At 39.2% G+C, this 19,957-nt stretch overlaps 1 protein-coding gene across 8 annotated transcripts in view; it reads right to left on the bottom strand.

Moving 5' to 3' along the window:
• atf2 (activating transcription factor 2) overlaps positions 1-19,957 on the bottom strand; it is a 139,896-nt gene that overhangs the window by 20,921 nt on the left and 99,018 nt on the right. For 7 of the 8 annotated variants that reach the window (XM_020529188.2, XM_020529326.2, XM_048598752.1 and 4 more), the window contains 3 exons: positions 19,499-19,648; positions 4,742-4,948; positions 2,564-2,669 (listed from right to left, as the gene is read on the bottom strand). In XM_020529188.2, coding sequence (XP_020384777.1) covers positions 2,564-2,669; positions 4,742-4,948; positions 19,499-19,648 — 463 coding nt within the window. Of the gene's footprint in view, positions 1-2,555; positions 2,670-4,741; positions 4,949-19,498; positions 19,649-19,957 lie in introns of those variants that run through there. The other variant, XM_048598751.1, reaches the window with a different exon arrangement.

Here is a 19,957-nt window from a genome sequence, read left to right as displayed (position 1 = left end):
TAGATGGTTTTTGTCTCTTTTCCTTTTTCAATAAACTCAAAATTATAAAATCATATAAACTCAAACAGGCTATCTTTGCCAATTTTTTCTTCCAATCTATACAAAGACTAAACTCTCACATGATTATTACAGTACCGTTCTTGTAAGTCTCCTTTTTTGTGTCTCTGACTTAGTTTACCTACTGTTAGGATGCATAAGCCACTCTCACAAGTGACTTCTTTCCTTTGCTATTTCCTACCTCCACCCAAACTGATTCTACAACTTGCTCTTCTGAACCAACCATAAATCTCTCACTTCTGTACATCTCACTCTTTAATAAGAGACACCATAAGAAACAGGAACAGGAATAGGCCTTGACATTCAATGAGATTATGGCTGATCCAACATTCCTCACGTCATCTTTCCTGCCCTTTCTCCATAACCCTTGATTCCCATCAATGATCGAGAATCTATCTCAGCCCTAAATTTACGCAAGGACTCTACCCCACAGCTCTCTGTGGCAAGGAATTCCAAAGACTCAAAACCCATCATCACTTTCCAATTTCAAATAAAAGATTTAAATTGTTTGCCACTTGCTATAATGGTGATGGATCAGTGAGGGATGTGACATGCTATGTAGTTACAGACTAAGTGTAATGCAGTTTTGTTGCTTATAGCCCACAGTGCCACGTGGATGTGTTGAGATGGACTATTCTTAGTCCATCCCATTTAGTGTGATCATAATTTCCACGTAACGCAACAAACAACATTCTCAGTGTGAATACAGAACTCTGTCTACACAAGGACTATATGGTGGTCACGCCTACCAATACTATTGTGCATCAGGACAGACAACAGATAGATTGGTGAGAATGAGGCCAAAAAGGTTATTTCCATATGTCGATTATTTCACTAACTGTTGGAAGACCAGCGTGGTAGATATGTCCTTTCGGACTCCAACTGCTCAGTTAGCGACAACACCATTGAGCTATGAATGGTAACAGATACTGAAGTCTTCAAATCGCAAAGTATATTTTTTGCACTTGTTACCATCCATGCTTTGTTCAGGTCATGTTCAGCATGGAGTACTGATTCATTACCTGAGGGAGTGTGGTAGTTTTTACGTTACACGAATGAGCTGGGTTTATGCTTCATACAGTCGTACTTATTTATTTTTATTTTAAATTGAACTCTAATTTACAAACTGTCATGGTGGGATTTCAATTCATATTCTTTGGATTATTAATCTATGCATCTGGATCACTTGCCCAATAGCATAACTACTGTCAAAAAGCTTTCTCCATTAAATCACTGCACTTACAAACTGTAAAAATGTGGTTTAATTGGCAGACCTGAGAAGAAAATATATATTGCCATAATAATCTGCACAAATTTATTAATTAAACAATATTAGACTAATATTTGATTGTGTATTGATTCTGTTTCTGATGCAAGAACAAACACATCCGTGTACACTGTAAGTCACCGCTTTCTCTCAAAAGGTCAAATTTTAAATTTATCAAAATTTGCAGTCAATACTCCTTGTGATATTGATCAAAACTGTACAGATCACAACGTTGAACAGAAGATAGATTTCTTTTCTATAATTTGAGAGTCCAAACTTTATTCTCCTGTCCATCCAACAGGAATCAACAGTAATGTAATTCATTGCAATCAGTGTAATCTGCTGCAAACAATAGCTCTCTCCATTATTCATCAATAGGGAACGAACGTTTCATGCCTTGTGGTCGCATTTTAATCTATCATATGATATTCTGATCAAATATTACAGTTCAGCAATTATAACAATTTATATGCCAATATGGAGGCAGATATCTCTCATGCATCATTTGGATCACAAATTTGCTTTTTTACCTCTTAAACAGAGAGAGTGAGGTCTAATTTCAACCTGCGAAGTGTCACAAAGATGTAAATGGTTCCTTCTTTTCCTAATACAACCTTGTTTAGCCACAACTAGAGTAGATGGGTAGCACTATGTTAATTTTTAAGTATAACGAGGGGAATGCTACACAAACAGTTGTATAATCAGTGAAGACTTTTAACAGTGAAATACGTGTAAATTTTATTCTAATCCTCTGGACCTAGTATGACTTCTAGTAGTTATCTAGGTGAATCAGTTCAGCACACCACATTTACTCACTGTTTAATCAAAAAAGTCTACTAAAACAGTCAACACTCAATTAATCTTGGGACTTTTCAAAAACTTCACTAATCAGCACGCCTATAATGAACATGGATAACAAAATTTTTAAAAAGATAATAACAGTGAAATTAATGGTAACTATAGTTCAGAGAAAATTTTCAGACAAAAATTAAATCCAACAACTTTAATCCAACTTTATGGAAGACCAACTGAATATCAGACAAACTTTACAAACCACACATGAACACCTTATTTTATATACACAGACACACAATTGCAGCTGCAGTAAGATAATCTAATGGAGCTGTGAATATTTAACTTTAAATGCCAACTGCACTTCCTTGTTACTGCCAACTTAGTTCATTTCAGCAGTATTTCATTTCAATAGCCTGGGGATATGGGTAATGGAACATTACTCACTGTGATAGCCAGATTTCTTCTGCATGGCTGTTACAGGGCAATCTTTATGAGCCAGAAGTAGCTGCTTCAGCTGAGCCACTTCATTTCTCAGCAGGGTGACTTCATTCTAAGGAACAAAGAAAAACTTTCAAAAAAAAAGCATCAGCACTACTGCAGCCATCACAAGAGGAAGGCAAAGCCTTAAACATTCTTGTATTTTATAGTAAGATAGATCTGGCATCATTCAACTATACTCAAAACAGGCTTGGTGCCTTACTTTAATTTTATGAGAACAGGTACTAACAGCGAGTCAAAATGGTTGGACTACACAAATGCTGCAAATCAATTTCAACGTTTATCTAAGCTGATTCATGTAACATACTGTGAAGGCAGATTACCTTATGTTTATTTCAATCTTAAGGAGTTGCTGTCAACCAAAGAATGTATAGAATATTATGCAGTGTTACAAGTTTAATGACATGTGTCAATACAAGATTGTCACCAAATAATAAACAAATATAGCTATGATCAGTAGCCAATGTAACAGCATGTAATGCATAGTTTTGTAGACAAGGTGCCGTTTACTGGGAAATTAAGTAGATGAGTAGACAATGCACAATTACTGAGCTAAAGTTGGATGCTGAAAGTAGTAATTTCATTTCACATTTATTTACTTCCAATTTAAGTTTGTTTTGCAGTTCAAATCATTAACTATAAGTCTATTTAAACATTGTAATATATATTTTCACCATGTACAAGTAACAATAAATGAGTATTTGGTTGATGAACATACAGAGCTTTCCAAAGCAGTCACAAACTCTTTTCAACTTTAAATTTAATTTCAGTACACTGTAACTCAAAAGGCTAATGCCTTCTTGTTTCAAGTTTGCTAATTTATTTTCAGTGGTGTGTAACTTTTCAGATTTCAAGAGGATTTAACTAAAATTTAGGATTTTTTTTTCCAAGTCCTACAAATTTTAATGCAAAGTGGTATTTTCTACTAGTAGCTTGCTTTTATATTCCATTATACTAATAATTCAATTTTACTGTAGAGATGGGAGAGGAGAATGCATGTGAATGGGATAGCTCTGCAATTGCATGTTCAACTGAATGCAGCATGCAAATTATGAACCTATTTTTCAGTTTGCACTCCAGCTGTATTTTGAAGGGAATTGAAAGGATAACTAGCTAATTTCAAATGAGAAAATGGCACGATGGTCTAAGGGGGCACTTAGCTCCAAAAGGAAAGCTAACAATTTTGCCATTTGCATTTATACACATGTAGAGAACATTTATGATGGAGGAAAATTTATGTTGGAGTGTGAATGAGAAAGGTGGGAAGAGGAGTAAGGGATAAATGAGCAATTCATCTACAACTAAATTCAACAGCACTAGCAATGAAGTGTACATGCAGTCCTGTTGGTAGATGTAGATATAGCTTGGAAAGAAGTTAGATCCCATTTAATGTTATAAAGATATGTTGTCCAGTAGAAGAGTAAATACAACTACAAATTAATATCAACTTGGCATTTACAATTAAAACAATTTACAATTTACAACATTTACAATTAAAGAAAATGAATATAATAATCAAAAGCTAGAAACTCTTCTCAGGATTAGAAGTCTGTTGTTGTTCCTATCAAAGTATTAAAAAAATGCTATTTTTTTTTACCCTGAAGTCCTTCACTGTATTATTGTATAAAGGCAACCCTCCACACTCATTAGATTTATCGTTTAAAATAATATAAAAGCAATGATACTTCATTATAACTTACAACACTGATCATCTGTGCTTGAATGTCAGCTGAGGAATTATAGAAGAACCTCAAGATTGATTAATGGGTTCATACAAAGTACAGTTTAATTATTTCTTTGACATTCAATTTTCAGTAAAAGACATAATGGGTGGCGTGCTTAACGACTTTGCTTCTGGCTAAGATGCAAAGGAGGATTGAGAGAAGTTAATGCATTTTCAAAATCCATCAATATCAGTTCAAGTAGAGTCTACATGTCTCCACATAAAGATAGAACAAACCAATACATTTCTTTCAAATACTGAAGCTAAAATAATACTAAGTCTTGGGTTAATTCTTTGTTTGACAAACAGACATTTTCAAAACAATATGTTAGAATAAAATAGAACAGAATTTATATATTACCTTATAAATTTCATAAATGGAAAAATATTTTACAACCGACCTGTAGTTGGACATTTGTTGAACTGAGATCCTCCGCCTTCTTTTCAAGAGACTGCACCCAGACTTTTCTCTTCTGTCTGCACCTTGAAGCAGCTGCTCGGTTACGTTCTAAAAACTTCCGCCTCTTTTCATCTGGATCTTCATTCATTGCTCGCCTCCTCCTACCACCACTCGTCTGGACCTGTTGTGTAGGCTGGCCTGGGGAGCTCTAGAATGAAACCATCATTGATTCAATTTAATGCAGAATAATAGTTATCCAAAATTTAAACTCCATTGGTATCTATTGCTCCTCACTGTGGAATTGAGCCATACAGACCTGGCAGGTTCCCTATGTAAAACTGATATTTATTTCTGAATCTGGAGAAGACATGGTATAAATTTTCAAATTTAACAAACTGTCCAAAATTTTATTCCTGGTTTGATTTCAGCTACCTGGATGGTAGAGATGCCAGGCATTCCTGAGCTAGAGTGGATAAGATGGAAGGAAATTGGTCAGGGCTTCCTCATGTGATTGCTCACCAGTAACTCCTACTGAAAAATATATAAGCATAGTTAGGAAAAAATAAGTTTGTGAAAAGAATGCCACCCTAGTTGAACAGCTAACTGGCAGTTATTGCTATTGCAAATCATATATTTGGACAACGTCCATGTGAACAATCACCACCACTAGAACTGCATTAGAGAAAGAAAGTGGTTAGAGAATTGAAAATCAACTAACTGCAGCTGTACCAGACAATAATGTCTTCTGATATTTGTGCTGACATTCATCCCTGCAACCATGAAATAACTTTGATCTTAGATGGTAGTTCTTATATGTTTATTGCAAAACAAAAATCCGAGCTCAAAATTGCACAAATTGTCAGCATTTCCACAGACACAAAGGGGCTTAATTCCTCAGCAAAATTCCATTCAAATATTCAAATGAATCCTGCATGCCGTATTCTACCAATATAGTTTTAATCTGAAATCCATCAGAACTAATTTGCTGGCCTCTATCCTCCAATTTTCCTCATTTCCACTAGATGGCTCTCTACTATATATCAGAGCGTCAGTGCATTGTTAGAGGAGAAAGAAAAACAAATATTTAATACCACTGATAATATGCCTACAGTTTATTTATATTACTGACACTGCATTATCTAGTTGAAAATTCTAAATTTAATATCTCTATTGTCCACAGTGATATATGCCATTTACGTATGACAATTGTTAATAAAATTTAGAAAAAAATACCCAAAGGCATAAATGATACAATTCCATTACACACTGTATAGACTGGAAATTAGTTAGTAGAGAGAAATAAAGAGTAAGAATAAACAAGTGACTCTCAGGATGGCAGCCTGTTGATAGTGGTGTACTATAATGATCCATGTTGGGACCACGGCTGTTGACAATCTATACAATTTATTTGGATGTAGGGACCAATGTGATATTTCCAAATTTGCTTATGAAACATGTTGATGAAGACCTAAAGGGGCTCTGAGGGGATTTAGCCAGGCTATGTATTTTTTTAAAATTATTCCTTCTATGGGGATGTGGACATTGGTAGTAAGGCCAGCAACTGTTGCCCTTCCCAAAATTCCCTTGAACTAACTGGCCTGATAGGCCACTTCACAGATTGTTTAACTGATTGCTGTGGATTTGGAGTCATGTGTAGAACAGATTGGGTAAGGACAACAGATTTCCTTCCCTAAAGAGCATTAAGTAAACCCGATGGTTTTTTTTTTAAAACAACAATCAATAATGGTTTTGTGGTCATCATTACTGAGACTAAGGAAAGACAGAGCAATTCCTAAACAGTGAGGGGTTGGGAACTGTGGCGTGTCCGAAAGGACCTGGGTGCCCCTCTTCCCAAGTCACTAAAAATTAGCATGCAGGTGCAGCAAGCAACTGAGCAGGCAAACGTTATGATGGCTTTTATCACAAGGGAATGAGTACCTGAGTAAAGATGTATGGCTGCAATTGTATAGGGCATGGGTGAGACAGCATCTGGAGTATTGTGCGTAGTTTTAGTCTCTTTTCAAACAAAGGATGCACTTGCCATAGAGGGTGTGCAATAGAAGTTCACCAGACTAATCCTTAGGATGGCAGACCGTCTTATGAGGAGAAACTGAAGCAACTGGGTTTGTTTTCTCTTAGTTTTGAAGAAATTGGCACCCTAAAAAGCAATGGCAATCCGGTCTTGCCCTCACCAGAAACATCATTGTGTGGCAGTCTCACTGCCCACAATACAAGGCCAGCATTGCTGCACTCCCTCACACATGCAACCATATTCTTTCATGCTAGTTGCTGCTTAACCTGCAGGCCACACCATTCATCTGTCCTTAGCTACATCCTGTCTGAACACCCGGTCTACATCACCGTCCTTATCCCCCTCCCTCAGGGGGACAGGACTGAAAAACTCTTGGCCTCCTACGCACCCCATGCATCCTGATGGGCCCTGTAGCAGCAATCTCTTCCTGAGCTGGCTGCTCCTCGTCCATCATGCCGGCCTTCTGCTGCTTCTGGACCTGCCATCAGCCCTGGTCCTCCTGCATCCACCCTCTTAGATAGGCAGCCGCAGTGACCAACATGCCACCAGTGGCAGGGCCCAGGACCTTTGGTGGAAATGATCTACATTGAAAACAGAAGGAGCAACAAAGAGTCATCGTAGGTATACCCTGCTTATAAGAGATGAGCACGCTTCTCCACACAACAAGACATGCTGCACCCTTATAACAAGGAACATGTCTCTGTCAACCATCCACCTTCAGGCTCAGCATATGCAGCAACATGGTGAAGGTGCCGCGTCGGCTGAGTGGCCCCATATCATCATAAAGAAAGAGAGTGCCGATAGCATTCCAACACCCTACTTAATCTGGACTCCATCAAATGATCAGCTTCTCACTTTACTCAGTACAGACCATCGTTACACTTACATGATAGATGAGGACGTGATGTGTGGCTCCTGTGGCACTCTTGGAAGTGCACGAATAATTATTCGGCTTCGGCGACAATGGCCTTTTGTGACATCATTGCTGCTACTTGAAAATCATTTGAAATGACCAAGTTCAATTTGCAACCACATGTTGCAACAGAGCCCCAAGCACCTTCACTCTACATGCATAGCAAGTGGACAACAAAATAATTACAAATTAAACGTAGCTGGGCTTTGTAAATGGCTACATCATCTTTTTGTTCCTTCAACTCCCTAGCATCCAACAATCATGGATCCTACTCTTTTGCCCAACAAAGTAACATCAAGCAATGTTTTATGAAGTTGCAATAAGATTTCTCGCTCCTTCTCTTCTAGTCCCTGACTAATGAAGGCAACCATCTCAAATGCCTGTTTCACCACTTTGTCAGTCAACTTGCACATCAAGCTTCCTTTATTTTTCAGTACTCACTGGAGTATTCATTATGCAATCATTGCGTACAGTTTCCTGACTGACAAAACACGATTTCTCTGACTGTGTGTGCTGGTTCTACAGAATTGGCCACTTCCTGGACTGCACTGGGACAGACTCCTGGATTGTGTGCAGACTGTGCCCATGACTTATGGCACTGGCAAACCCTGAGCATTACCAGCTCTGCCTTAACTGGACACAGGACTAGTCCCCACCAGTTTCTAACACAGCCATTTGGTTGAATGAACATGCAGGTTGTTTGCCACGCAGGCAGCTGACACACAGTGAACATGTTTGAATGACAGCTTGGTATGCTGCTCATCAAGATGTCCCCTCAACAGTCTTGAGATACAGTCTGGACCAAACCTTGGTCTATGTGCCTAAAGTGTCCTTGCTACAGCCTTCGTATGCAAAAGTGTAAAAGATCAAACAAGATGCTCTCAAAGTCAAGATGGTCCTTGCTGAACTTTTGTCCAATTCTGCCACAACTCTTACTATAGCCCACATTGCTTAGACCCTGACCCTATGTAATTTAAGCGAAAAATAGCCATTCTGTAGAACAGTTTATGAGAACAGCCCCAGAGATGAGGAACCTTAGTTTATGAGGATAAGTTGGAGAAGTTACGAGATTAATAATAAACAATTATATGTATATTATCTATAAGATACGTGTGCAGAATTTGTATTATTAGGTGTACTCTAATACATATTAGAATATGTAGGAGACACAAAAATGTTCTCACTCATGAAAGGATCGAGAATGACTGGGCACAGATTTAAAGTAACTGGTAAAAGAAGCAAAAATGAAATGAGGAACAACTTTTTTCGCACAACCAACAGTTATAGTCTGCCTGAAAGTGTGGTGGAGGCAGGTTCAACTGAAGCATTCAAAAGGGAATGAGACAGTTGTTTTAAAACTGAGTAATGTGCAGGGCTAAGGACAGAAGACAAGAGAATAGCATTAAATGAGATGCTCATTTGGAGAGCTGGCACAGATATGATGAACTGAATGGTACCTTTTTGCACTGTCACAATTCTTTGATTCTGTGACACAATTTTAAATTAATAAATGAACAAACATCTAGGAAGTTCAAATATGCCAACCTTCAATAAGTGGGAGAACTAACAGATACAACTCTGGCTCAGTTAGTAGCACTCTTCTCTGTGAATCAGAAGGTTATGGGTTCAAGTCTTAGCCAGGAATCAACACTGACACTTAATCCCTCAGTACTGGGGTACCATCTTTAGAATGGGACATTAAACTGAGTTCCTTCTTGTCTACACCACAGAAAATGACCCTTCGGCCTATTGAGTCTGTGCCAGTCAAAAAGAAACAACAAACAAAATAGGCTGAATTGACTCCAGTGCTGTATCATTCTATAACTAAGCCACAGCTGCAGACTATGTCTGTTGTGGCATGCACGCGAGAGGGGAAGAGGGATATGTTGGGTGGGCAAAACCATAGTTTGTAGAAATGGTGAGATTATGTTAGGAATTTAAACATAATTACAAGGGGAAACTAAAGAAACTGCGGTCTATTTCATTATAAGGTTAAGGGGAGACATGATGAAGTTACTCGATTTTTTCAGTAAATGGAAAGTGAGTCAATAATTAGTGTGAAGAATTTTTAAGTTAATCACCGACCCAAGGAAAAGTTAAAACATTTGTGAAATAACTCCACAGAGCCCGGTATCCCACCACCAAGTCACCCTTTATATAACATGTAGAGTTCGTAACACTGATCCAGCTCCCTCAGAGGCAACTCTCAGTGAACAGGATGTCTGACATTCCTGTTTATATCTGTCACCCATGGCTCCCTGATTGGACCAGATCAACAGGCCCAATCAGGGAACTCAGATGCTATGAGATCCACCTGGCTTACCTCATTACAATCACTATATCTCTACCCTCTCTCAGTCCAAGAACTGTGGTCGGTTCCTCCTTTTGCACCTCCTCCTTTTAAGACCGGGTCAGATTTCTCCAACTCTGCCTCTGATATGGGCGGCATGTAATGCACAGTAGGGCACCTCTTGCACGCAGAGCATCTCAGAAGAAATTAATTCTCTTCTTCAGGTGTCAAAAGCATTAAGGCAGCAAAATCAGCAATGTCTCTCTCAGATTGCCAGGCATCTTCAATACTTGACAGATAGGGAAAGACCATGAGTTCCAGAACAGTGAGAAAGGCTGTCAAGGAGCCGGGCATGTTTTGCTCCCTGTGAGTGTTTGCAGCTATCATATGGTCCACGTGGTGGTTTTAGGACCAAAGTACCTACTCAAACTTCACGTCACTGGACCTAACCTCACATTGACCACGCCTCTTACCCACGCAGGGCATTCCTGTAGTTCCTATACCAAACTCTGCCCCCGAAGTGAAATTTGACTCTTGCTTAGCGGACTCTTATATCGGCATTGGCATTCCTGAAGCTGTTTCACCCTTCAATTACCCCCATCCTCCCCCACCAGGTGCAGGAAGATCATATTTAACCTGGTGTGGAGTCTTCTCCCCATTGGCAACTCTGCTGGAGCTATCCCCATAGTTGTATGAGGGGTGGTCATATAATCAAATAGGAACCAGGACAGTTTGGTATCTAAGGAAGTTGTAGGCTATTTCTTTAAGCCTGCTTCCAAAGTTTGGAGTGCTCTTTCTGCCAGACCATTGGATGATGGATGGTATGGAACGGTCTTTACGTGTCAAATACCATTCAATTTTAGGGAACATTCAAATTCCCTGCTGGTAAACAATGGCCCATTATCTGTGACCAACACTTCCAGAAGATGCTTGCAATTTCTCTATTGTCATTCTCATGTTTGACGAATGATCTCTGCACATCCAACCACTTTGAGTGGGCATCCACATTCACCAATAACATTGAACCCATGAAAAGGACCTGCACAGTCGACATATAACCGAGTCCAAGATTTACCTAGCCATTCGCACGGATGTCAGGGGAGCTGCTGGTGGTAATTTTTGTCCTTGTCATCATTCTGGACACTGTCCCACCAACACAGCTATGTCTGCATCCAATCCTGGCCATCAGACATAACATCTTCATTTTGGAAACCCCTGGAGGAGTTCAGCCAGTGTCTGGTGGTGACCTTTGCTCAGGACAATCCCCCTTGCTCCCCAATTAATATGCCATCCTCTACTGTGATCTGGTCTCTCCAGGTCCAAAAAGGTTTCAAGTCTGATCATGATGGCCCTTTGGTTCCCCTTCCACCCCTCCCCTCCTTCCGCACACCAACCGCACCCCCTCCCCCCCCACCCCCCTACCATCACCACTGGCTGTTTCAGCTTTGCCAGGATCAGACCATACTCTGTCCAAATTCTGATATTGTCAGCTATGACTGGAAGTGTGTCCAGAAAATGTAAAACCATTACGAACTCTTCCAGGCATGGTACCACCAGTGGTGCATCTGCCAGCAAGGGACAGGCTTAATGCATCTGCATTTGCTACTTGGCATCCTGGATGGTGTTCCAACTTGTAATTATACACAGTTAGGACTAGAGGCCACTGCTGAATTTGGCCTTGCCCTTTTTAAGACAACGTAGCAGGGGTTTATGATCCGTTATTATTACAAATTTATATCTGTGTAGGTATTGGTGGAATTTCTTGAGTCCATATACGACTTCCTTCTCTATCTAGGCATATTTACGCTCTACATTAGCCAAGTCCTGGATGCATACACTACTGGGCATTCCTCTCCATTGGGCCACCTACAGGCTAATATTATCCTGAAACCATATGGGAAGGCATTGCATGTCAATACCAGACCTCACTTGGGATCACAGTGTGCCAATACTTTTAAGTATGATAACTGTTTCTTCATTTCACTGATAGCTATGGCTTAGCTACGGGACCATTTCTAAGGTTGATCCTTTTTAAAAGTGCCAGGATGGAGGCCAGGTTATGTATGAACTTTCTGTAACAATTCACCAGCCCAGGGAAAGACCTAAACTCCAGTACAGACTTGAGAGCCAGGGCACCTTTGATCACCCTCATGTTATCTTCCAACGGGTGTAACACCGTCTTGTCAATTCTGTAGCCCAAATACATTACTTGGAGTATCTGCAACACACAATTTTCCCTTGTAATGCTTACAACCAGCTTGGAGAAACATGTAAGGACTATGTCCAAGTTCTCTAAGTGCTCCTTATTGGTCTTCCCTGTTATTAGCACGTCATCTATACAAATGACGACCTCGGACAGACCTTGTAAAACATTCTCCATCATTCGCTGAAAAATTGTACAGGCTGACAATATCCCAAATGGCAGTCTCATATATTGGTACAAACCCTTATGGGTATTAATTGTAGCACACTTCTGGGAATCCATATCTAACTGCAATTGCAAGTACACATGGCTCATATCCAGCTTTGTGAAGGATAGCCCTCCTGTCAGCTTTTCATACAAATCCTCTATGCGAGGGATTAGATATTTAATCAGCTGAAAAAAGCAGTTTACTGTTTTGTTTAAAATCCGCACAAAGACAAACCGACCCATTGGGCTTCACAATCAATACGAACAGTGCTGCCTGTTCCGTAAACTGGACAGGATTGAGGATTCCTTTGCTTTCCAGCCTTCTGATTTCTCCCTCTACTTTTGCTCATAAGGCAAATGGCATTGGGTGCACCTTGCAGATTTGTGGAATTGCTCCCTGGTCAACTTTCAAGGTGCCCTTGGCTCCTTTGATAGTCCCTAGACCTTCCTGAAAAACGTCTGGGTATTTAATAAGGACTTCACTCAGGCAACCATTTTCTAAATGAAAAATGTTGAGCCAATCTGGGTGAATCTTTCCCAACCAATTTCGCCCCATCAAGCTCAGGCCTGAGCCTTTTACTGCAATCAGTGGTAAATGAACCAGCTGCTTCTTATAAGAGCAGGAATCAAAGTTGTACCCTTAATCTGTAATAGTAACCCCAGTTAGTTCTCAGTTTAGCTGAAGTCTTGCACAAACTTAGGGATTGTAGTCCAGACTCGATTTTATTGCTCCGTTATCTCTGACTCCAGCATCGGCAGTTCTTATTATCTCTGGATTTTGTTAAAGACAGATTCTGCGATCATTGAAACAGCATCACCAGTAGCAACCTCCATTAGAGCTGGGTGACTATTTAGCCGGATGTTTATTTTGATTGGTATTATTCTTTTACTGTTCCAAACCAAAGGTGAACTTTCCAGGATGTGCCTTCTCCTGGATATCAGCCTGCGAATTCTTTTAATCAGTTCAGGTCGAGTGGGGCTTTTTGGCTGTCTCGAGTCCGCATACCAGCAGCAACTGCAGTGGCTTGCTGGCCCAGATTCTGAGGTAAATTTAAACTGTCCAGCCGAGGCTTGGCTTTGTTATGGGGTTTTGCTCTGGGCTGACCTACAGTCCGCCTGTTCAGGATACGTTCTGAGTGAGGCTATGCAATTGCCTTCAGTCAAGTGGTGTTCCCCAAGCTCACTTGGATTGGCAAGGGTGTCCACTTCCATCACAATACCCTGCAACTCACATGCTCTACTGACCGCATTTTCTAACGATAAAGCCAGTTGTACCACCTATTAGAAGTCCAGTTGGGTTTCAGCTAGTAGTTGCTTTTGCATGGTTACATCATTAATCCCACGTACCAAATGGTCTCTCAACATCTCATTGTTAAACATGCCTCACATGTCTCTGCCACTTGTCTTAACCCAGTCAAAAATCCCAATACTGATTCTCCTGGTTCTCGAATTGCCGAGTAAAACTAATAGCATCTCAGAATTAGAGGTGACTTAGGGCTGTAATATCCTTTAACTAAATCCATCAACTCTTGAAAGGTTTTAGTACCTGGTGTCTCAGGGAAAGTTAGGCTCCTAATAACTGAAAAGGCTGTCAGGAGAATTACTTGTTGCTTTTCATCTGCCCAGTGTCATTTGCCCATAAAAAAACGCATTATTTCCATATAGTGGGCCCAGGCTTTGATGGCAGTATTGAACAAGTTAAGCACCATGCCAGGAATACTTACCCCAACTCAAAGATGACTGTTGCGAGCAAATTTTTTCAGGAAAGTGCTTTTCTCTCGTCGCCACTGAAATCACTCCAGAGGCCGGTGTCCCATCACCAAGTCACCCTTTAAATGTGGAGAGTCCTTGACGCAGATCCAGCTCCCACAGAGTGAACAGGATGTCTGACATTCCTGTTCTTATTTGTCAGCCAGGGCTCCCTGACTGAACCAGATTAACAGCCCCAAACAGGGAATTCCTTCCATGAAGTCCACCTGGCTAACCTCGTTACAATCACTACAATTTAACTTTGCAGACATTTTTTTACGTAAAAATATTGTTAGGATATTGAAGATCATCTCAGAAACAGGGACAGAAACAGAATCCAAGTGTCTGGGGAAAAAACAATGGATGGATTGAAGTGGATAACGTTTCCCAAGGACTGAAGATCTTAATGATTTCCTGTACTTCAAAAAAATTTACGGATTCCATGGACACAATCCTCCGAGTCTGGAGTCAGGAAGTGAAATTAATTAGGTAGGACGGCAGAAGGCAGGAAACCCATCACATTCCTGAATTAGATTCTGGGCAGGAAAACCCAAATTTCATCATCTTGACAATTTAAACCTGTGGTCAAATCAATGAATGATGAGTGGGAACCGGATCATCAGTAATCTGTGTACAATGAAGGGACTGAACCCAGGGCAGTCCCAGCAGTTATCCTGGTCTCCAACATGATGCTATCGTGTTCTTGAGTCATAGGTCTCAAAATGAACAAGGGCTCTTTGTGGGTGGGACTTGCTGTTCCACAGTCTTAATTTAGGCAGAAAGCCCAGTGGCAGCTAATCCATTGCCTGATTGTCCGAAGATCCAGAGAACTTTCTCAGCTTAGTAGGCCGCGGTACTCCCCGTTGAAAATTCTACTTTCAAATTTAGTGCAAGTGGGAAGGTTCCTTCCCACATTCATACACAAAATATGTTGAGCATGTCAGGAAATGGACAAGAAATTTCATCACTTTCATTCAACAAAGTATTCGCAAAGCAAAAGGGATTGAATAAAAACCCCAGATTTACTGGTGTTTCATTCTCTTTCTTTCTCCTTCTCAACCCACCTCACTGCCTGCAACCAGGTTCATATAAAGGGTAAGTGCCAAAAGTATTGCCAAGCCAATAAATTTCTATACTGAAGCAGCCATTGAAAGTCAGAATAGAAAGGATAAAAGGTCTTTTTAGAAAAGATTGCAGAATGTGAAGGAAGTCAGAGAAGCCACAGATCTGTTCTGACATACTCTTTCAAAATCATTTGACAAATAAATTACTCTGAAGGCTTACAGGATTTAAGTGAATAAATCTTATAACTCCAGATCCATCACCCAAAGAGTACATTACAATGGGTAACATTTTTAAAAATACATCATTAATGAACCTGTTTGTTAATGTTATGACACATGTCTGAGTCAGGTGAGACTGGAATTTGGATCTTCTGGTAAAATCTGGGATATTACCAAAGCACCACATGAACCCTAAAATTTTTACTGTCTTGGGAAAGTATGAGTTAATTAGAACAACTAGCATGGATTTGTAAAAGGTAAGTTACAGCTGACAGATAGAGCACTTTGAGGAAATAGGCAAGGGACAGATTGTTAATCAGTAATGGAATCAAAGGTTACGGGGAAAACGCAGGAAACTGGAGTTGATGACTATCAGGTCTGCTATGATCTCATTGAATGGCAAAGCAGACCCATGGGTTGAATAGCCTACTTCTGCTCCTACAACTGAATCCATTGATAAAATAAAGTATTGGATGTCAATGTACATTCTTATAAGTTGTTTTTATTAGGTACAGCATAGGTTAGTTGAGAAAAATTAAGCTCTGCAGTATTAAAGGGAATATGATTTAGAAGTTAGTTAAATGACAGAAAAGTCTAGAGAAGCAGTTAACTGATCTTGTTCAGTCTGAAGAGAAATGGCACTCACCAAGGATTGTGCTGCTGTTTCCATTTATATTCTTTGAGACATCCTTCTAGGAGGGTGACCAACACTGGATAGTAAATTTACATAGGAACAGGAGTAGGCCATTCAGCCCCTCAAGCCTGTATGGCCATTCAACAAGATCATGGTTGATCTGTGACCTAACTCCATATGCCTGTCTTGGACCCATATCCCTCGATACCCTTGCTTAATTAAAAAAAAACAAAAATTCCTCCCTCAGATTTAAATTTAACAATTGTATAACGCTAGAGGTAGGGGGCACTGCCTCATAATAAGGGGGAGCAGATCCAGGACTTAGTTGAGGAAAAACTTCTTCACCCAAAGAGTTGTGAATCTGGGGAATTCCCTGCCCAGTGAAGCATTTGAGGTTACCTCGTTGAATGTTTTTAAGGCAAAGATAGATTTTTGAACAGTAAAGGAATTAAGGGTTATGATAAGTGGGCGGGTAAGTGGAGCGGAGTCCAAAAAAAATTCAACCATGATCTTACTGAATGGCAGAGCAGGTTCAATGGGCCAGATGGCCTACTACTGCTCCTATTTCTTATGTTCTTATGAATTAGCATCGATTGCCAGTTAAGGATGCGTGTGTAGAAGTGCAATCATCTCTTCTGAATGGCCTGGTCCGAATTCTTAGATTAGGCCTCTGGTTCTCGAAACAATGGAAGTAGTTTATCGTTCTCTACCGTGTCTTTCAATGTTAATACCCTGAAAAGCTCAATTAGATCACCCTTTAGCCTTCTAAATTCTATAGAATAAAGACCTAATTTGTCTATTCTCTCCTCATAGCTTAACCCCTGAAGGCCAGGCATCATCCTGTAAATCTGCATTCAACGCCCTCCAGAGCTAAAACATCCTTCTCCCATATGGTTAATTTCCTGTGCCATTGTATATTGCAGTGACAACTGAATGAAATGTTCAAATGAAGGTTAGAAGCAAGGGCACAATTGGAAAAGAACATAGATATAATTCACTGCCTACTTTAGTCATAACTTTAGTCTTATTATTTATATTCCTATTGTAACTGTGTAAATAACAAGTTATATTGCAAACTGCTGTCATAAACTGGTCACACTAGAAATGCACCAGCCTCCCAGTGGTGATACTACAGCATCTTTATTGGCGAGGCAATGGTTGGTGGGCAGTAAATATAGCACAATGAATTTCCATTAGCAGTGTTTAATATTAGAAGTGAAGATAGGGGCTTAAGATAAAAAGCATTGGTATTATAACCAAACGTCAGTACCACAGCATCAATGACAACACTTATACAAAAGCAGGAAATATAGTTATGCAGATAGGTCAGTAGATTGCATAGCTCGATTATGGATAACATTTGTCTGCCAAGTTTCAACTTCTATGGGTATGTAAAACTTGCAGCATTGAATCGACCACTTACTATATACACAGTTAGATTTTATTTTCCAAGGGTTTTAATGAAAAAGAAAAATTTCTGGGTAGTACAATGGATTGCCAATCAGATACCTCCAGTGATATGCAGCTGAAAATTGAAAATTACTCTGAAATTCAATGTTGGAAAAATGTGAGATGATACATACTATGAGACAGAACAAGGAAGAGATACACAACAAAAAGTAAAGTTAAATGGAGTAAAAGAGCACAACTCGAGTGATTTAGATGCAATCATCTTTAAGCGAAAGGCAAGGTTGATAAAGCTGTAGAAAGCATTCGTATTGGATCCTTGGTCTAATACTGTACAAAAGCAGCAATTCTTTGAATTACCATGAGGAAATCCCAGTTTTGATTCATATTTTATAATGAGGATTTTTGAGAGTTTTTTTTTGGAGCTGGCAACTGACTTGGTTTTTGTTTCCTGAAATGCAAGGAAATAAGTTCAAGAAAGAGATACGGCTCAATAAAAGGGAAATGACAGCGGAATTTCAGCAAATTTCCTACCTGGCAACGAGGAGCAAATAACAATACAAAAATAACAAAGTAACACTTGATATGATTAATAAAGCTGTTTCCTCACAGGCAGAGAACACTTTGTCAAGAAAAGAACAGGTCAAAGAAGAAATGTTCATGTGTAACAAGCCAAATTTGATTTTTTTGAATTTCTGCAGTGATAGACATGATTGATACACTTATGATGTGTGATTATGGCATTTCATGAATTGGAGAAAGTGAAAGGAGAGAGATTTAAAAAAAGGACTAGGAATGGGCATAGTTCATACAATAAAACTCACTGAACCTCAGACAATCTCTGCTTTGTTATCTAAAGAAAATCCTGCTCCAGAGTTTTCAGCTGCACTTCTACCGTGTGTAGTATATGTGTGTTATGGAAATACAAATACGAGATTCCTTCCTTTCTGCACAACCTACATGCACCCACCCCTCCTGCCCCCAACTTCCACAAAAAATAAACATGGAAGGGGCTACATTCATTAAATGCATTGACATATTGTTTAGTGTTAAAATAATTAAATAAAAATGAATTGAAAAAGACTGCTTTAATAAATTCAGTGTTTAATGTATCTAGCTGCTGCAGGTCATCAATCAAGACAGAATATTGGATCCTTTAGTAGACAGTTCATAAAGTAGAAGAGACATCAAAGGGACTCATGATCAAATTGCATATTGCTCTAGTCAGGACACACTTTAAGTGCTGTATCCAGTCATGGTCACAAGAGCTGACATTCTGGCTAGAAACAATACTGAGAGGACCCACAAGGCTTTTTTTTATTGTGAGAAGTCCTAGAAAGACTGGAGAATCTTGGACTTCCCAAGAAGGTATTTGGGCAGTGATCTGCAATGGTATATATGAAAGTAAACTGTATGGGATAAGGTAAATTTTGGAAAATTACCTGAACCTAAAGTGCGGAAGGAGATGGGTTTAAATTAGTGAGATAAATTTCAGAAATATTATCAAGAACAGAGCTCCAGATAATGAAACCAGCTGCCAAATCCAAAATGATGGCTGACACTAAGATGATCAAAAAGCATTGCAGAAGCCCCACATAACATGGGAAAAAGCTGAAATAAAAAGCTTTTCTTCACACAAAGAATGATCAATTTATAACATGAATGCTTGGATACAGCATTGAAGATAAAATTCCCAGAATCATTTAAGTGGCACTTAGACATGATGATCAGATGGAAGAGCTAAGATAGGCAGACTAGTTTCTTTTTTAATCTGTAAATAACTGGTTAGCTTCATAACTGGCATATGATTAGGTTTCTATCACTGGAATTAATATAACATAATTAATATAATTATTAAAAAGTTAGAACAGTTCAAGGTAGCATTGTTGAAATCTAGTATATTGATAGGAAACCCAGGATTTTATTTAAATTAATAAAACATTTTTGTCTCTTAATATTCAGGACAACTTAAAAATTTACTGCAGTCCAGATTTAAGAAAGAGAAAATGATTATATATTTGATAAAACCTTCTTACATACCATTGGTTGAGTAGTGGAAGTTGCAGCTTCCTGCAGTGACTGTGGATGTGTTTCCTTTGTTTGAATCCTCATTGTGCCACTTGTTTGACCAATGGAATTATTACCATTAGTAACCTGAGGGAGCTGTTGTGTTAAAGCTGCCTTCAGTCGCTGTAAAAAAAAACCAAACCAAACCAGCAGTTTCACTGGTATACCAAAATATATCAGTTAAGATTCAAGAGAATATACAAATACTCAAAATCTAAATCTGTATCTAATACAGTATTAAGCAAACTTTGGAATCTTCTTCAACTAAAGATGATTTTACAAACTAAGTTCACAAAGCAAAAATCCATAGATTTCTGATAGTACTCTGAACACACGGTCGTTTTGTGTGTAAGAATAAATTGTATTCTAATTATTTGGGCATTAATAAGTAAAATAAAAACTGAAAATTTCTGTAAGTTATATCAGGTTTCT

Source organism: Rhincodon typus, chromosome 7 (assembly GCF_021869965.1).
Source record: "Rhincodon typus isolate 14 chromosome 7, sRhiTyp1.1, whole genome shotgun sequence".
Classification (NCBI taxonomy): domain Eukaryota; kingdom Metazoa; phylum Chordata; class Chondrichthyes; order Orectolobiformes; family Rhincodontidae; genus Rhincodon; species Rhincodon typus.
This window is presented reverse-complemented; position numbering and strand designations above follow the sequence as displayed.